The following is a 17,581-nucleotide window of genomic DNA, read 5'->3' on the forward strand; positions in this document are numbered from 1 at the left end:
CGAGCCCCAGCTCTGTGTGTTTTGTTAAACAACTGATGGGATGGGAAAAATCGGGACAATAAAATAGAGAACATTAACATTGATTTAGAAATTGACAGTGAGCATTGTACTGCAAGGCACCAGTGACTCTATTTACATTTGTTTAATGAGCCAGGCTCTCAGGGAGACAAAGGAATTCTAATTTTTCAGTTGTAAATAACATTTGTTTTGGAATGCAGATGACTTCAATTATTTTTCTCAACACATAATTGGAAATTAAACTTCAAAGGTACAGGAAGTTACACACACTGCTTTTAATCAAATTTTGTTCCATTTTGCTTAAATCAAAAATATGAGTCATTTTGTTTAAAAGTTACCAAAATAACTTAAAGTTTTCTTGGGCCATTGTTCCCCACAAGTAGTGTAGTGGTTATGAGTCCTCCATGCAAGCAGTGGCAAACTGGCATCCTTTTGGGTTGTCTCAGTTTTTCGGTGCGATTGCATACTTGATTTTGTTTAGTTGATCATCATATTGAATAGCATTGTAAATCAAAGATAGTCCTGTCAGGGACTGCTGTTAACTCTGAATTTCTCTGCAGGAGAAAGTTTCCTACAAATCATTGCAAGTCCTTAATAATTGCAAATGAAACACCTCATCTCCTCTGGTTCACTGAAATCCAAACACAGTCATTCAGCAATACATCAGCTGTTGTTCTGGTGCTCTGGCAGGTGCCCATCCTAAATGCACAGTGGAGCTCTCTGTTGCTCATTTTAGCTGATGGATGCAGAGGAACAGGGGCATCTGGAAAGGTGAGGTGTTATGGCCTCTGATGCAACATAGGTGGTGTTGCCTTTTTGCAGCTGTGTCTGATGTATCCTGCTGCCCTGTGCTGGGCCTACATACTCAGGTTTTCTGTCCTTTTCTATGAGGAGAGTAGTCCCACTTACAGAGGTAGCATACTGATAGGCTATGTAGTTTGTCCTTCTCTGTCATCCTGTTCTTGTGTCACTCAGTTTGTACTAACTGACATCCTAATGCTCTTCTAAGGGGACCATTTTCTGTTGTCAGAAAAATTGATCAAAACCCTTTTTTGCTTTTCTGACAGCTCTCACAGAGATTTAGTATGACAGTGTTTAATCAGTATAATGACTATATTCTAGAACATAGTTATTGCTGATTTAACATAATGAGAGAAGTCCTGGATAACTGGATGGCTTGATTGCAAAGCAAGAGTGAGTTTTTGAAACTAAAGTTGAAACTGAGTGCTGTGGAAGTAACCTCTTCTGTCTGAGAAGTTCATGATGCACACATAAATCTGTGCAGCACAGTGGGGCAACTGCTTCACATGGGCTGCTAGGATGCGTTTTTCTACTTCTTCAGTTGTAGAAGAAACATCATCTCTTAATGATGCACAGAAGGCTCCTGTGTAAGATGGTTCTGTAAATTCAGGTTGTATTAAAGGTGTTTTTAGGATACATTCTGTTCTCTCCTGGATTTTTTGGGTGTGTGATTATGTGTGCTTTGAGGCGAGGTGTCATGCTTTATGCCTCTGCAATGTGTGTTCAAATCCTTGAGGTAGTGATACACACTGTATTCTGCTAGATGAGTGTCTGGTTGGTAGTGTCTGATGCACTATAATGTCTTGGTTGAAGTTGTAGTATTCCCTTCTTTGTGTGTCCTTTTCTTTACTAAAAAATTAAAAAAATATCTATTAATTAAAGGAGCAAAGGAAGGAGGAGAGGACGGGGGGAAAAAGGTATTCCAGCAGAGCAGGCCAATAAGAAAAAGCCTCAGTGTCACTTAAGCTGCATCTTGCACTTTCTTATCCTCTTAGTTCCCAGGTTATTTTATGTCTTGCAAAGCAGCTCTCTGTGTCCCAGGTCCCAGGATCTTCCATGCGTTAATTTGAAAGTGGTGAGCAGCCACGTTCACACAGCAGTGCTGCCCGTGTTCACCATTCAGCCTTGGGTCTGGCCCGGGTGGGTGGCGATGAGCAGCGCTGTGCCTGGGGCTGTGCTGGGCTTTGCCTGCAGGCTGTCATGGTGAGCGGAGAAGCGAGCCGACTTGCAGGTAAAATGTTGAGAATATGGTATGCTTCTGCTGCTGTGAGCCAGAGAGGATTGTGCCGTTAGGTAGGTGAAAACTAAATCATTCGTAAAATATATTCAGATGTGTCTTTCATTCTGATGCTGCTTAAAAAACAAACAACAACAACAAAAACTGTAATGAGACCTTAATTTTTTTTTTCCTAAGAATATTATTCGTGGCTTTGCTACCTGTGTAATATTTAGGGAGTATGTTTCATGGAAATGGAATTAAAATGAAGAGTGCTTTCATTCTTTTCTTTTTAGTGTTTATTGTTTACGTTGCAGTCTATCAGTCACTGTGTAGTGGCTGGTTTTAAAATAGCTTGTTTTCAGTAGGTGTGCAGTTTGTGCTGAAAAGCATTGGTTTACCTGTTCTTCCTTTGCTGTAAGAGGGCTCCAGTTTGACCTGTGCTGGCCCTTGTTTCATCCCTTTGGTCGTGCTTGTCTGACATGAGTCTCAGAGCTGGACTAGAAAGCCCCATTCTTGATTCTAGAGATCTGGAAGTTTTCCATATTTTAATAGAGAAATGGAAGAGGAAAATGAAATATCAGTTCATCATCACATGGTCACTTATACTTAAATTTCACAGGTGCCTAATGTGTGTTAGCTTGAATAATTACATATCTTAAATTGACAAAAATGAGTATTTGCCTAAAAAGTTACTCTGTTCTTATGTTTTGGAATTATTATATTTAGAAGATTAAATAATATAAGTAACATTTGCATTTTGACCCACTAAATGAAAGTCTACTTTGCACCTCCTGATTTGGTTTGTGCAGGCATTAGAAACCAAAATTTATGCTTTGAGAAGTTAAAATATTTGATGCAAAGCCTATTGCAAGGAAGATGGCATTTTTTCATACGCATCAGTATAAGTACATAAACATTAGGATGGTAAGTAGTCCTTATCACGCTTCATTTAAACTTCAGTATCAAACATGATTGTATGTATATATCCTAAGTGGCTTCCTCGTTAGGTGTAATGAGGAATGTATGGTGCATTACGTATGCTGGGATTAATTTGTGACATTATGTGCAAAAAAATCACTGAAGAAATTACCTGACAGCTGGCTTCTGCTCTTCAGACTTAAACATTTACATGTGCTGTAATCCAGTAAGTCTCTGTTTTATGCAAGTGAGGTAGGCCTACAATTCCTTGTTACCCTGAGATACAATACTGTTACATTTTTACTTCTAGTCAGTCTGAGTCAGGTAGGTCTGTTCAACACAAAGAATGCTCCTTTGTCCTCCTGTCTGTCTGACTTTCTAAAACGTTTGGCTCTTTGGTTTAAAGCTCTTTCCTGTGTCCTATCACTGTTCCCCCCCCCCCCCCCCCAGTACGGTCCCTCCTGGCTGTCCTGCCCCTTCAGGTTCTGCCCTTGTTTGGTGCTAGCAGTTCAGAGAATCTTCTTGTATTTAAGATTCTGGCTCATAAAGTTGCTTTCACTTTTCATTGGTTATTTTAACTTTTGATTATTTCTGTTCTTGAAACACCACAAATATGCCTTTTTCACCTCCTGCAGAATGCTGATACTGTACTCTTATATGACTCCATGCAGGCTCTTTCAGTGTGGTAGCACGCTGATCCCTGTGGAGGCAGTGAGATTGAGGGAAAGTGTATTTTATCTGGCAGACTTTCTCACCTGTTGCTGTACTGCCCAGAGTGAGACAGAAGTGTCACTGAGCCGTCACTGCACTGCTGTGTTTCGTGGCACGTACCAGCTGCCTGCCATCCCTCTTGGCTGTTCCACTGAGGCCCATGGAACTGCCTGCAGCTGTGGCAATGTCTTAAGCATCTGTGATGTTTCTATATGCTCATTTTCAAAGAAATAACTGTCCTGTTACTCCTTGAATTCTAGTGGAATCATATTCCTTTATATGTGTAGATTAGTGTTTCCATATGTATTCTAACACAACCAAGAGTCAGCAGATGACAGTCCAGATAAGGGAACTGATCCAGCTGGGAAGGAGGAGGAGAGAAGAAACGAATCAGTTTTTCTGCAGGATCAGTTCCCTTATCTCACTTACCGTGTAAGTGCACAATAGCTGATAGTGGTGCAAGTGAGGATGCTGCAGAGTGTGCCTGGCACTAAGTGGAAGGTAAGTTGGAGTTACATGAGAAATACATGATCTTCAATCTGCAGTTTTTGTGTGGATGTTCTGCACATCAGTGTCTCATCTGTTTCGTGCCTGTGCTGAATGTGCATAAGAGAAGGAGGGCTTATTTTCACTGAAGTTGCTTTTCTAGCTGCTGCATAACAGCACAGGGAGATGCAAACCCTTCCTGCTCCTTGAGCCTGACTTCAGATGGTAATCTTTCATTAACAGTTTCCAAACTGTGTTCTGATGAGGGTATGGTGATGTATGCTTTGTGTTGCATAATGCCCCCTGCCTGTTGGGTAGCTGCAGTTAGATCATGCTAGTGTTACCTAAGCTAGTATTTGGAATAAATTACTGCTATAAATGACAGAAATAGGAAAAATCAGTACAATTTTAACTTGACATGTGACTTTTTTGGTCTTTTCTTAAGCTTTACAGGATTATTATTGTTTCTGTAGACTAAACCAGGCCAAATAGCTCAAGTTAAACCTATTAGAAAGCTGGCATGGATTTAAAGGCTCAGAACCATCTGGGAATGGGATCACACGTAGTGGTTCTTAATATAGACAGCTTTGTCATTACATATCTATTAGAGAACCAATTAATTTGCACTGACCTGAAGCAGTGCTGTGACACACTTGCATGTGTAAAAAGGCTAAAAGTATTGTTGAGCAGAAACTTAAATATTTATATATTTATATATAAATGATATTAATTTGAAGGATAAAACCACACCTGATCTGTAAAACTTAAAGAAATTAGCCTTTGTGTATGTCTTGAAAGAAAACTCAACTTCTCCCTCTGCCTATTTCTATTCACCTTTGCCTAACGCCTTTTTACTTAACGCCTTTTTACTCAGTCTCTTTCCTTTTCCCTTTCTTTACATCAGATTGTGAGTTCCTTGGTATAAAGTCACTTTGGGGTTTATGTAATCCCTCTGCAATGGTGATCAGATTTCTAGGTGCGTCTATGGTAAAAACAACAAAGTAAAATAAAATACTTCTTTGGAAATAATGCTGGAGTAGTGTGTGAATGTCACATCGAAATTCAGCCTTACTACTGTATAAGTAGGCCCAAACTATCATATAGGGATTTTTCAAGGGCACCAAGGGATTTTTTTTTTGTAAGAGTTCTGGTTGCTTTTTTTTTTTAGTGCTGATTTACATCCATTTTAGAGAACTTAAATATTGGCTAGTTTTGCAAGATGGCATTGTCACATATCCGGTGTGTTCAGTTCATTGAGAATTTGTGAAAATGAAGAGATTGTTGGAGCCTTTTGTAGTGTGTTCATTTCTGTACTTCTAAACACTCATCACTTGCTGACCTCACGCTCCTTGACATTAAATAGCTAAAATTATTCTGTAGGTAAACCAGGTAATAACAGAACTTTATAGCTTGTATCTTTATTATTTATATGCATGAATCAAACAGAAAAAAGTCACCATTCTCTTTGTGACAAAATAGTGCTGTAATCATATTTAGTACCCAGTCCTAACATGGTCCAGATGTTGCTAGATCTCCTTTTCTTTGTGTTGCTTATACAGTGGAAGAATCTGACATCATAGATCTCGAGAAACGATACTGGCTGCTAAAAGCTCAATCAAGAACTGGACGCTTTGATTTAGAAACATTTGCTCCCTTGGTTTCCCCTCCTATTCATCCATCTCTGAGTGAAGGTATGGAACTGTGACAGAGCATGTGAGGAAGCAGTGTGCTGTGCTGTTGGGGCCCTGATGGCCTCCTGACATACAAATTTTAGGGCTTCAGAAATGGGATTGTGGTTTTGCTGTTTTTTTTTTTAATATATTAAGCTTAAATTCACTGATTTCTGAATGTTGGAAATAAGAAGCAATGCCTGATAACCTGCATTTGTTGTGAAACAACATGAATGACAAAGGGAAGCAGTACTTCTGGCTGTTGTGTTCTTTAATACGCTTATTAAAAATCAGTTAAAATTACAAATGTTTGTCCTTGCAATGTGAACTGTTACAATTCACATAGATGCTGTTGTCAGCTGTTTCAGTCAGGTGCTGTAACAGAAGCTTTGTTGTTTGCAGGTTTGTTTAATGCCTTTGATGAAAACCGAGACAATCACATAGATTTTAAAGAAATTTCCTGTGGGCTCTCAGCATGTTGCAGGGGACCCTTGGCAGAAAGGCAGAAGTGTAAGTATGCAAAATATTAATTTTGGAGAACTTCTTCAGTTTGAGCAAGTACGCTTAGTTGTTTTCACCTTCTTAGAAATTTCTTCTACTTGAGTGTTCAGAAGTTAAAAAATAAACTGAAGTTTTAAGTAGGAAGACTTTCCTTTTGAAAGCATGGTGAAACTGAGTTCTGTGTACTTCCATAGCGAATACTTTGGAAGTTAAGTTGCAGTGTTCTGTAGCTAGTGTGTGTTGTCCTGTCTGCTGTCAGCTTTCAGCTGGCTTCTTCCCTGCAATGTAGTTGTTCTGCATTGGGAGAACCTTCCTCCATACTCCTCCAAAGACATATTGCTGGAACTTAAAGGCACTTACTGGGAATTTCTGTATGCACATATGTTCCCTGCTAAGTCACATCAGAAAACACAGCACAAAATTACAGGAATCTAGATTACAGTTTATTAAACACAGCTGCTCCATTTCCTGACTACCACATGCATCCTGCTTCATCAAAACTGTCAGCACTAAATCATGTAATTGTGACTCTGCAGACTTGCATCCTGCAAGGGAAAAAAAAAAAAGTTGTTGAGTGGTTCTAATGCACAAAAGTTATTTCCCTTTTTTCCCTCCAGTTTGCTTCAAGGTTTTTGACATTGACCGGGATGGTGTGCTGTCTCGCACAGAACTTAAAGAAATGGTGGTTGCACTTTTAGAGGTCTGGAAAGATAACCGTACTGATAAAATACCTGTAAGTTATATGTATATATTTTCTTTCTCACTCGCTTCTGTTTCCTAAAATCATCTTTCAAAAGTAGGAGTAATATTCCTATTTCAGATGTCAATCTTGCTTGGTCATAGTTTCAGTGTAATAAAACAACTCTTAAACTGTCTTAATTGAGAACTATTGATAATATAACTTTGCCCTGTTGTAAACCAAAGTACCGCCATGACTGTAATGTATGCTGTTTCATATAAAGGAACCTCAGGTACAAAAGTACAATTGCCTGGAAGCACTCAGTTGTGAACTACATAGTGATATCGTCAGCATTCTGATAGTTGCATTTTTATTCTGTACACATACTGCTCCAGAGAGTGCTTTGAGAATTTGAATCTCTTTTCTAATCCTTTTGTGTGCCAAGGAGTTGGACATGGATTTGTCTGAAATTGTAGAAGATATTTTGAATATGCATGACAACACAAAGGTAGGAATTTGCTATTTTCCTGTCATCTCTATAACAATATCTTCAATTTATGTATAAATAAATTAATAAATGAAATAATTGTGTGCTTTCCTTAAAGCAGAGGTGTCAATAAAAGAATCTTACATGAAATGTCAGTTTGCCATTAACTTTTCCACATTGTTCTGTTGCAAAGTAATGTTTGAATTTATAAGCCATTTATACAGAACTAAACCAAAAATGCATAACCAAATAAAATTAATTTGAAGCATACACTGTTTATAAGGCTTTATTAGGTGTAACTAATACCACTTTTAAATCTGATGGTTTACTTCTTGTGAAGAATGCTGTTTGTTTCCTTTATGTTAAAGTGGTCTGGAGAAGAGGTAGTGCAGTGGTGAATTTCATCTTTAATGCTCTGTAAAAAGATGCAGTTTTTTTTGTACTGGAACAGAACTGCATTGATTCAAAAGTAACTCTGGTGTTATTACAAAATTTTTTGCCAAGTGACATCATATGCAATCAGTGAATACAAACAGCACAGTATTACTGTTGGAGAGCTAAGTGCCTGTGAAACCATGAAGGCCACTGTCATGACAGAACAACAAATCTTAATAGTTTGTATTGTGCTTTGTAGTTAATTGTGAGTAAATCTTTAATTATGTTCTTGCTTTTTGCAATGGGCACCATTATCTGCAAACAGTATTGTGACAGTTGTTTCCATTGTTTCATTCTTTGCTTTGCTAATTATAAGAGGAAGTGCAAATTGTGAATAATGTAAGAAAGGCTCTAAAGAATTCTTAGTTACTTATTTGAATAGTTCTCTTGACTGCTTGTACTTCTACAAAGTGGTAGGCAAATATTTTATTAGAGTTCAGTTACTGCTAGAGCAATAGGAAATAAGGCTTCAGTGAGCTCCTTCTTTTCATGCTTTGAGGCTTTTGTTTGGTCTTTTAATGAAGGGTTTATAATAGCAGCCTCATCTCCATAGAAGGTAAAAAAAAAAAAAAAAAGTGTCTTCGGAATATCTTTCATAAGTGCATCATGGATGTAGTGCTGGGAAGAGTTGATGATGTAAATTGCATAACCTGTTCTCATACGTTAGCTTTGACCTCTGAACTTCAGAGCAAATGATCTGTAAGAAGAGGTGAGCAAACTGCCAGTGCTCTGAAAGTGACTGTGGGCTATACTGAAAAATCAGAATTGCTTTTATCACTGAATAATTGACAATCAGAAATTAATTGATTCTGATATTGGTCAACGTTATGCTAGTGTAACTTTGCAAATGATTCAGAACTGATATGCCATATTGTATGTTAAGATCACGAGGATTTTATCCAAAATTGCTTTTCCCAGCCCTCAGAGGAAGACAGTGGTCTTCTGTAGATTCCAAGTGTCTGAGTAGCCATGTGCTGCCCCTGCTGCTTTAGTGGCTGGAGAAAGTACTGGTGTAGCTGAGCATAAGCTAATGTGGATGGTACAGAGCAGGAGCAAAGGTTGCATGCTGTGTGTAGTTTGATGTGTAACCTTCAAGCTTTTTGGTTCTCTGGGTTGCTTGTTATATCAGAACTGGCTTTTTCTTATTTTCCTGGATCCAGCCTTATTATGAGTGGTAGATGCTAATTTTTCTCAAACTACTGATTTTGTCATGCCTTGCGTGACACGTTTCATGAGCTTTTTGATAGTACTTCTATTAAATAGTCAGGTTAATAGTTTGGTTCTTCATTCCTTCTTCCCATTCCTTTTTTAACTAAGCTTGGACACCTCACTCTAGAGGACTACCAGATATGGAGTGTGAAGAGTGCTCTTGCCAATGAGTTTTTAAATCTACTTTTTCAGGTATGTTTAAGAGAAAATTAAAGTTGTAATGTGTGATAGTTGGCTCATCAGCTTTTTGCACAGCTGTGAGTTGCAGCACCAGTGTTTGTGTCAGCATGCTTACACGTTTGTCTGTTGCATTAAGCTCTGCTTTACTTTTTCTTCTAGCAGTTGTAACATGTTCATTTTAGATGTTTCATTTCCCTTGATCCCTTTATGACATGGGGCACCCTCATTTCAGGCTTCAAGCTCAAAAGCATGCTCGCACAGGACAGGGTCTGCCATTGATTTGTCTGGGCTTGTATTTAAACTGTCATGAGCTTCTGCATCTCATCTGCAGACAGAAAAGCTAAGTAGTCTGAATGGAGTGCCTTGGAAAGCTTTTTTTGGTTTGTTTGCAGGGTGGTTTATGTGAAGAATCTGATACCAGCACAGCGTAACATAACTTAAAAGGAAACATTGGAGCCAGCTGTGTTGTGTGTGCTGGAAAATCTGTTGCTTCCCAGCAGCTAATGGCTTTTGTTTTATTCAGAATGTAAAATGGTCCCTCACACTGTAATATAAATTTAAATAAGATATCTCATCAGTCATTAGAAGGCTCCAGCTGAGATGCAAATTAGTAACCTCAAAAGAGATGTAAGGAAAAGGCTCTAAATCATGTTATGAGTAGCAACCAATTTGACAAATGTCTTAGAGACAAGACAGCTGACCCTCCTCCCTGCGGTGGGAAACAAAGACTCCTGCAGAGTGTTTCCCTGCTTGTTACTCCCCATTGCATGCCCTGTGGCTGGGGGCTGCTTGGACAGAGCTGCTGGGGACTTGGTGGCTGCCAAGGCCAGGATGCTTTGACTGGGAAATATTAGTAACATCTGGGAGTGCTGTCCTGCACACATAGCAATACCCACTCAAAACAGGGGCTATCAAGGTCTTGTGCTTTTTTTCTTCTGTGTGTTCTTTTATTGTTATTGTTTTGTGTGCTGTTTTCCCTTTAAAAGAAAGAGAGGAAAGAAAAGATTGTTAGAGAGCAGCTTTGACCAAATTTTCTGTGGTACTTTGTTATCTTTACAGTGGGAGCAGGTAGCAAATATGGTAACTCCAAATATTTCTTGTTTAGTGACTTGTTTGATTGTAGGTAATGTTGTTACGTAGACTAATGAGACTCTTCAAAATTTTTTTCTAAGTTATTCTTTTCTTTCACTCACTTATTGTTTGTTTCACATTGATGCAATTCTTAAAAATTACTTTTCTGTTTCCAGGTGTGTCATATAGTTTTGGGGCTGCGACCTGCCACTCCAGAAGAGGAAGGACAGATTATTAGGTGTGTGCTTTGCTCTCAGATCTAAATATATTTCAAAGTCACCTTTTAATGCTACCAAAAGAAGGATTGCAACTTCCCCTTTTCAGTTAATACTCTGTGCTGTTTGTTGTTTGCAGAGGCTGGCTAGAAAGGGAAAGCAGATATGGCCTCCAGCCAGGACACAACTGGTTTCTTATTGCAATGCCATGGTGGCACCAGTGGAAAGAATATGTCAAATATGTAAGTAAAATGAATAAGTGATTTCTTTGTATATAGGAATATGTTAGTGATAGAGAACAGAGAGCTAGTGACTGCTCAACCACCAATGCTTGAAATCAAGTATCTCCTGTTTCATAGTGGAAAATAATTGTTTTACTGAATCATCGTTACAAATCAAGCTTTTCATTCAGCTGTCACCTCTTTCAGTTTGATTTCCTCATTCCTGATCATCGAAATACTTTTTGAAATAAAAGCATACTCTCACAGAAGTACTTCCTTGAAGTCTCTGGAACCACTCAATAATAAAAGTACATTGTTTGGTTTTGACTTCATGCTTTAGGATCATGGTATGGCTTTTATGCCATAAATTCATGCTGTGTGTACTCTGGGCAGATAAAGGAGGAAATTGAATTTGTTTGCCTTAAAGACAATCATGAAAATTAGTTCAACACCTAATGGTGATTGAAGGAGTCCTGCTAAAGCCTTGTGTTATGTGGTGCACTTCAAAGTCCTTCAACTAAAATATTCGAGATAAAGCATGTACATGAATTTGATTTGCTTGCTGAAGAAATCATGCTTAATAAAATTTAATTAAGATGGAGATAAGTGTTCTTTAAAAGTGACAACCAAGAATGCAGAATAAGGGAAATAAACAATTTATCAGAAGAAATTTATATAGCTATAACTTATCACATATATATTTGAATTTTCATAAATTCAAATAACAAAAAAGGTTCAGAAAATTGCAATGCCTGCATTAACTAATGGTGTAATTACAGTTATTCATTGTGCACAATGAATTTGGACAAATGATGGCTTAAATGCTGGAAATACTGGGTAATTTGATGCTTATCGTAGTAGAAGTACTCAAATGGATGTGTAACTTTGTAGCTAATACTTTACATAACAGCAGAATGCCATTAGTCACTGTGTCTTCTTGACCAAAGTAAATATTCAAGTTCTGTGGAACTCTATAAACTATTACTGTCATTCCAATGCACATTTCAGTCTTTTTTTATACTTCTAGCTTTAGTGCAGAGTTCTGGTGTTTGGCTGATCAGAACAGGAGGTTAGGGAAGGCTTGTTTGCAGGTTTGAAGAAAGAGCGTGTTTTGTTTTGTTCTTGGATGTGCTGTCCTTGTTTCACCACGTGAAATTCAGTAGGGACAAATCCTCAGATATTAAGAGTCTGTAATTACAGCTGTCTAAAATGGTTGTCATTATAACATCTGGTTAGAGAAAATAATTCTGCTATTTCACAAGTTTATGTTGGGTAGAAGAATATTCCATTGATTTAACTATTTTGGCATTTTTTTTTCTCTTTTACATCAGTAGTTGTAGTTTCTTTGCCTCTGAAGTTCATTGCAGTATATAAAAGTGTTTTCATAACTGTGAATTCTGGCAGTCAGTTTCACTGTTGTTAGGTTTTTGATACTGGCTTACAAATAACTTTTCCACTTGCTTGTCAATTTTAGGATGCAAACCCTGTTGTGATAGAGCCTTCATCTGTCTTGAGTGGAGGTAAGAATTCACTCATATCTGCTGCAGCCAATACTTCAGAACAGGGAGAAGACAAAATGGGAGGTCTTAATTACTTCAGTGCAACAGAAGAAAAGTTTTCAGATAATATTTCTACTGCATCAGAAGCCTCAGAGACTACTAGCAGCAGTAAGCATAACATCTTATTTCCTTGGAGGTTTAATGTACAAAAAGTTCTGAGAACCTAGATGCTGCATGGATTCCTCCAGACAAAAAGATACAAGTCTAGGTTGCAGTAGTATCAAGGAGAAAAAAATAAAACAACAGAAACGTTAATGCATATATTTTCAATTTTGTATATAAGAATTTCAAGAGTTCGATATTCAAGCATCAGAAAATAAGCACAAATGCAAAGCACGTTTGCCCATGTGAACCTAGTTAGGCTGTTTCTGTAAGTATCTCAAGAGTAGATTGCATGTAGTGACTTGTTCACCTTTTCTGAGATCGCTAATTCATTTGCTTCTACTATGAAATTTGAGTTGTATACTGAAGTTTGAAGAATAGAGAACTTCAGTTACCTTTTAAAATATACGTAGTATATAAAAATCAGTTTAATTGTTGCATTATTGTTTTAAGGAGTCACTAAATGAAATAGAGAACGTGTTTTTCATGCTCTGCTACAGATGCTCTTTATCCCAGCACACCAGGGACGGATGTGTGTTTTGCTAGGCAGCATAACACTTCGGACAATAATAATCAGTGTTTCCTTGGAACCAATGGGAATACTTTGCTCCAGCTCAATCCTCAGAAACCAGGAGCTATTGATAACCAACCCCTTGTAACGCAAGAACCAGTGAAGGTAAAAATATCTTCTGTTGCATGAAAACAAAAATAAAAAGCCAACATTTTCACTATACTTGAAGCTGTCAGAGTAGTGACACAAAAGATGGCTTTTGTAATGGACAGTCTTTAGTGAAATAGTGAACAGTGAAACTTGAGTGTTAGTTGTTGGTATATTTACATTCTATCTTACTATGAAAAACAGATGCTAGTTGCAGCTTAATATTTTAATAATTACAGTGTTCTGTGTTCGCGAGCTAAAATTGCTGTAGCTGTGTGCTAGTTTTTGAGATTTGATAAAATCCCTTTTTGTTCAAAAGGCTGCATCGTTAACAATGGAGGGTGGAAGACTAAAGCGATCGCCGCAGCTGGTCGAAGGAAGGGACTACGTCGTGGTCCCAGAACCAGTTTGGAGAGCACTTTACCACTGGTATGGAGCAAACCTGTCCTTGCCCAGGCCGGTAAGTTGTAATTATGAACATTTAACTTGCCATAACCCCTTAAATAATGTGTGAAATCTACTGTATCTGAGTTTTGCCATTTCTACAAAGTAATCTCTTATGATCAATTTCTACTTCATCTGAGAATTCCTAGACAATGAAAAACCTTGAAGAGCAGGTTGGGGAAATGAACAGTCTTAGAAACAAATGTAGACAGAAAACCTGGAGATTTGTAGGACGTACCCCAGAAAATATATTGCAGCAGTGCACAAGTACTGCACAGCTGATCAGCTGATCATGTTGGCTAAAACAGACAAAGGTATGAAAACTTTCTTGAAAAGAGGGAAAAAAAGACCAGCAAATCTTGAACAACTAAAATCAGCTTCTTGAACTCATTGTGAGATTTTATATGTTAAAAATGTAATATGCTTAATTAAAGATTAAACCTCTTACATGAGAGAATGTTTGGTCTCTCATGTAATCCTTGATTGGTTTAGCATTCTTCACTGTAATTCACCTTGTGGTGAGCAGAAATTTCAGAATTGATGGTCTGCCTATATATAATTTTTTTTAATAAGTTGTGAAACATTTTGTAGCCTGCTAGATGAATAAGTTTATATAAGACAGGCCTTTTTTTTTTTAATGTTTTGATTTCAAGCAGATTTGAAGCTGCACTTTTTTTAAAATTAGTTTTATGTTCAGTGTTGGAAATGGGGGAGAATTTGCTGTATGATTCTTTGAGGATTTGATCTGTTAGCCATAGTATTGACAGTGATTTTTACAGTGAAAAATCACTGGCTTCTGTTACCCTCCTCCCACACATTCTCCATAGAAACAAACACATTTCATAATTCAGGAAAGGCCACATCACTTTATCACAGTACAGACTAATATGCTTGAGATTTTTGTGATAATGCCAATAGAAAAGAGGCTTCCATTCCAAATGAAAGAATTTAAGTTTAGATACCCTCTTTGTGCAAATATAAATAGTGTGTATGTATAAGCCTCAGATTTGCAGACCATAATTAGCTAACTGTCAAAATATTTATCTGAGCACTTGAGATGATGAGGACCCTTTGCTTACAGGAACTGCTCAGTCTCCTGCCCCACATCAGGGTCTGCCCTGCTGCTGCTTTCCAGAAAATGTTAGCACCCTACTTTTTGTTGTAACTGAGGTTTAATACCATGGAAGTTAAGTGTGTTGTATTGCTACTCATGACTTAAGCTGAGTGTTTTCTTCTCAGTGATTCTCCTGTTCACAAAAGTCCTGCTGTCTATATACATCTCCATTTGGGCAGATCTAGATAGCAAGTTCTTTGTAGGAATGTTGGCTGAAAAGCTGCAAGTCGTGTTCTGGGGAAATTTCAGCTTTTTCTGTCAGCATATCAAAATGCAAGTTAATTTTAGTGTACCCTTACAATACAAAGACTTGAATTTCATACTATATTTGAAAACGGAAGAAATATGTGGATACAGTTTATTTTTTAATAATTGTGAACCTTTTACATTGAAGTATAGACTGAGTATAATGAGTTTCAATGTAAATTCAGATGTATTTCATGAATTTCCAGGGATGTTCTTTCCATAGCATTGTGCAGAGGCTCTGTTTCCATTAAGTAAGATGCTTGCTTTTTATAGTCTGAAGCTAAAAAGCTTCAGAAAGTGCACAGAAATGAGTACATTTTTATTGCAGTGGATATTTGCATAAGACTTCATGAAGAAATTCAGAAGATTTCTTGCCCCTTAGTAAAACATTAATTTTTTTTAATCTATCCCAGTGCTTTAATTGTTGCTTGCTGCTCCTTATAGGACTCCCTACACTTCTGGAACAAATATCTCTGAAATGTATTTTAAATGTCTTCACTAGGTGATCAAAAACAGCAAGACAAATGTGCCTGAACTGGAGTTATTTCCTCGCTATCTGCTCTTTCTGAGACAGCAGCCTGCCACGCGAACGCAGCAGTCAAACATCTGGGTGAATATGGGTATGATGAGCCTGAGAATGTTTCCTCAGCATTTACCTAGAGGTAACTTAAGAATGCAGCAAGAATACAAGTGTGCAGTTTCTCAGAAATTGAGACCAGAGCCGTAGAAGCAAGCTTGCTGCCACTGTGCTTGCACCCCAGCTAATCAACTGTGAGGCTCGATCAGCTTTTGGTAAAAATTAAAAGGCTTTCCTTCCCTCTTCTTTTAAAAGGAAGAGGCATGAGGGAGCGTTTTTAGTGAAATCAGTTACTTTGTGTAGTTAGTGCAAATAGTTGACGAATTCAAAGTGAGAAATGAGCACTGCATAAGGTAAAGAGCTAAGAAGGGCAGATTGATGATCCCCACCATTAGCTAATTATGTAGCCCTAGGGTACTTATCTGGCAGTGGTGTAACAAAGTCATCTGGTTCTGAGTTACTTGGGCAGCTAGACTTCAATGCCCAAAGGCATTTTGGTGTCCCATAGAAAGGGACTGAACTAATGGAATATGAAGACTATTACTTCATGCAGCTTGGTAAGAAAATTGGGTAGAATTAAACTTCCAATTAAAGTACATATGCTGTAATTGTAGTATTAATGCTCACCAAAAAAGCTGTATAAGTCATTGGCTGAAAAAAGAGTTTGCAGCTTTTCTGTTTAAGCTTAAAAATTTTACAGTGATTTGGTTTAAGTTATCCATTTGTGAGTGTAGTTGCAAACCCGACTTGTACAGTAAGTCTGAAGAAATATCTGATTTTCACATATATGTGCATTTGGATACACACAGATTGAATACCCACAGTAACGTATGTCTCAAACTGGGCTCATCTGACTACTGAGAAGATAAATCTTTTAGCCTTTTTGCTCATAGCATATGTTTAAAAATCTCATGCAGATGCTCCATTTTTCACTGCTTTGGTAGAATCACAAACTGAACCTGTAAATGGTGGCTGCCTGCTCAATCAAGTTCTGCTGCAGAAACTGCCTGCTACCCAAATTTGTTTTCCTTTGGATGTCCTAAAATACTCAAAGTCAAATAGAGGGAATTTTCTGACATGACAAATTTGATCTTGATTTAAAATTATTTTGCTCTGCACTAATTCATTTGCCCAATCAATTATTAATCTTTTTGAGTTTTCAAATGTGCTTTCTTGCTGTAATCTTATAACTAATCCTCTGATCCTTAATCTCAGAAAATGCTTTTTGTATTCTTTAAAAAAATAATAATAATAATCAGTACTTTGCTTGATATACTTGAAAACTGCCTTGGAAAGTCAGCTCTGCTCACTTTTAAGGTGATTACAAATTGCATGTAATACTGCATCTTTTCATATGGTACTACTTAATTTATTTTAATTGTTTGATGAAAGTAGAACAGTCATTTCTGTGGTTTCTTAATGCAGTTGCCCAGTTGGGCTTCGGAACAAAAGCTTTCTATGAATGTGCTCCAGACTGTGTAGGAATGGGGAACTCCAGAAGTTTTTAAATTAAGGAAGCTCAAAAAGCAAGGCATAGAAAGTTAGTGTCATCCATTTCAAACTGAGCTTTTGCAGAAGTTTAAAGATGTTTTCACATTAGAGAAAACAACAACTGATGAAGGGTTTTTTTGCCAACATAGAAATTCTGATGAAAATCATACAGATTGGTGGTTGTGAGGATGTTGGTTAGAAGTATTTCTGTTGTGAAATGGCTGGGATGCTTTTGTCTTCCCATTGAGAGGTGGAGCAAAGTTGTGCTGCTTCCAAGAGCAGTCAGGCCGATTTTTTTGTGCCTTATTTTTAGCCTGCAGTGTGCTTTCAAAAGAAAATGATGGTGGAATTTTTGTAGCTTTTTAGTTTGAAAACTGCCATCCTCTTTGATACCATCTTTAAGTGGAAAAAAAGCATGGAGTAGTCCAGTCATTTTGAAATTTCTTTTAAATTGTTTCCTTTGAGAATTGTAATAGAGCAATTTTCTAATAGGCTTTGATAATAGGGGAGATGTATTTATGATCACATAACTTTTGTTTTGTGTTGATGTGAGGCATTCCCAAGGGTTG

General features: G+C 37.5%; 1 protein-coding gene across 4 annotated transcripts in view; it reads left to right on the forward strand.

Annotated features, from left to right (window-relative positions):
• The window catches only part of USP32 (ubiquitin specific peptidase 32), a 57,471-nt gene that overhangs the window by 25,289 nt on the left and 14,601 nt on the right, over positions 1 to 17,581 (forward strand). For 2 of the 4 annotated variants that reach the window (XM_090122578.1, XM_090122579.1), the window contains exons 6-16: positions 5,713 to 5,844; positions 6,226 to 6,333; positions 6,942 to 7,057; positions 7,449 to 7,511; positions 9,243 to 9,326; positions 10,562 to 10,623; positions 10,740 to 10,842; positions 12,296 to 12,488; positions 12,983 to 13,158; positions 13,460 to 13,600; positions 15,447 to 15,606. In XM_090122578.1, the coding sequence (XP_089978704.1) occupies positions 5,713 to 5,844; positions 6,226 to 6,333; positions 6,942 to 7,057; positions 7,449 to 7,511; positions 9,243 to 9,326; positions 10,562 to 10,623; positions 10,740 to 10,842; positions 12,296 to 12,488; positions 12,983 to 13,158; positions 13,460 to 13,600; positions 15,447 to 15,606 (1,338 nt within the window). The remainder of the gene's footprint in view (positions 1 to 5,712; positions 5,845 to 6,225; positions 6,334 to 6,941; positions 7,058 to 7,448; positions 7,512 to 9,242; positions 9,327 to 10,561; positions 10,624 to 10,739; positions 10,843 to 12,295; positions 12,489 to 12,982; positions 13,159 to 13,459; positions 13,601 to 15,446; positions 15,607 to 17,581) is intronic. The other 2 variants (XM_031591496.2, XM_031591498.2) reach the window with 2 other exon arrangements.

Source organism: Phasianus colchicus, chromosome 21, assembly GCF_987193195.1.
Source record: "Phasianus colchicus chromosome 21, bPhaCol1.hap1.1, whole genome shotgun sequence".
NCBI classification, from domain to species: Eukaryota; Metazoa; Chordata; class Aves; order Galliformes; family Phasianidae; genus Phasianus; species Phasianus colchicus.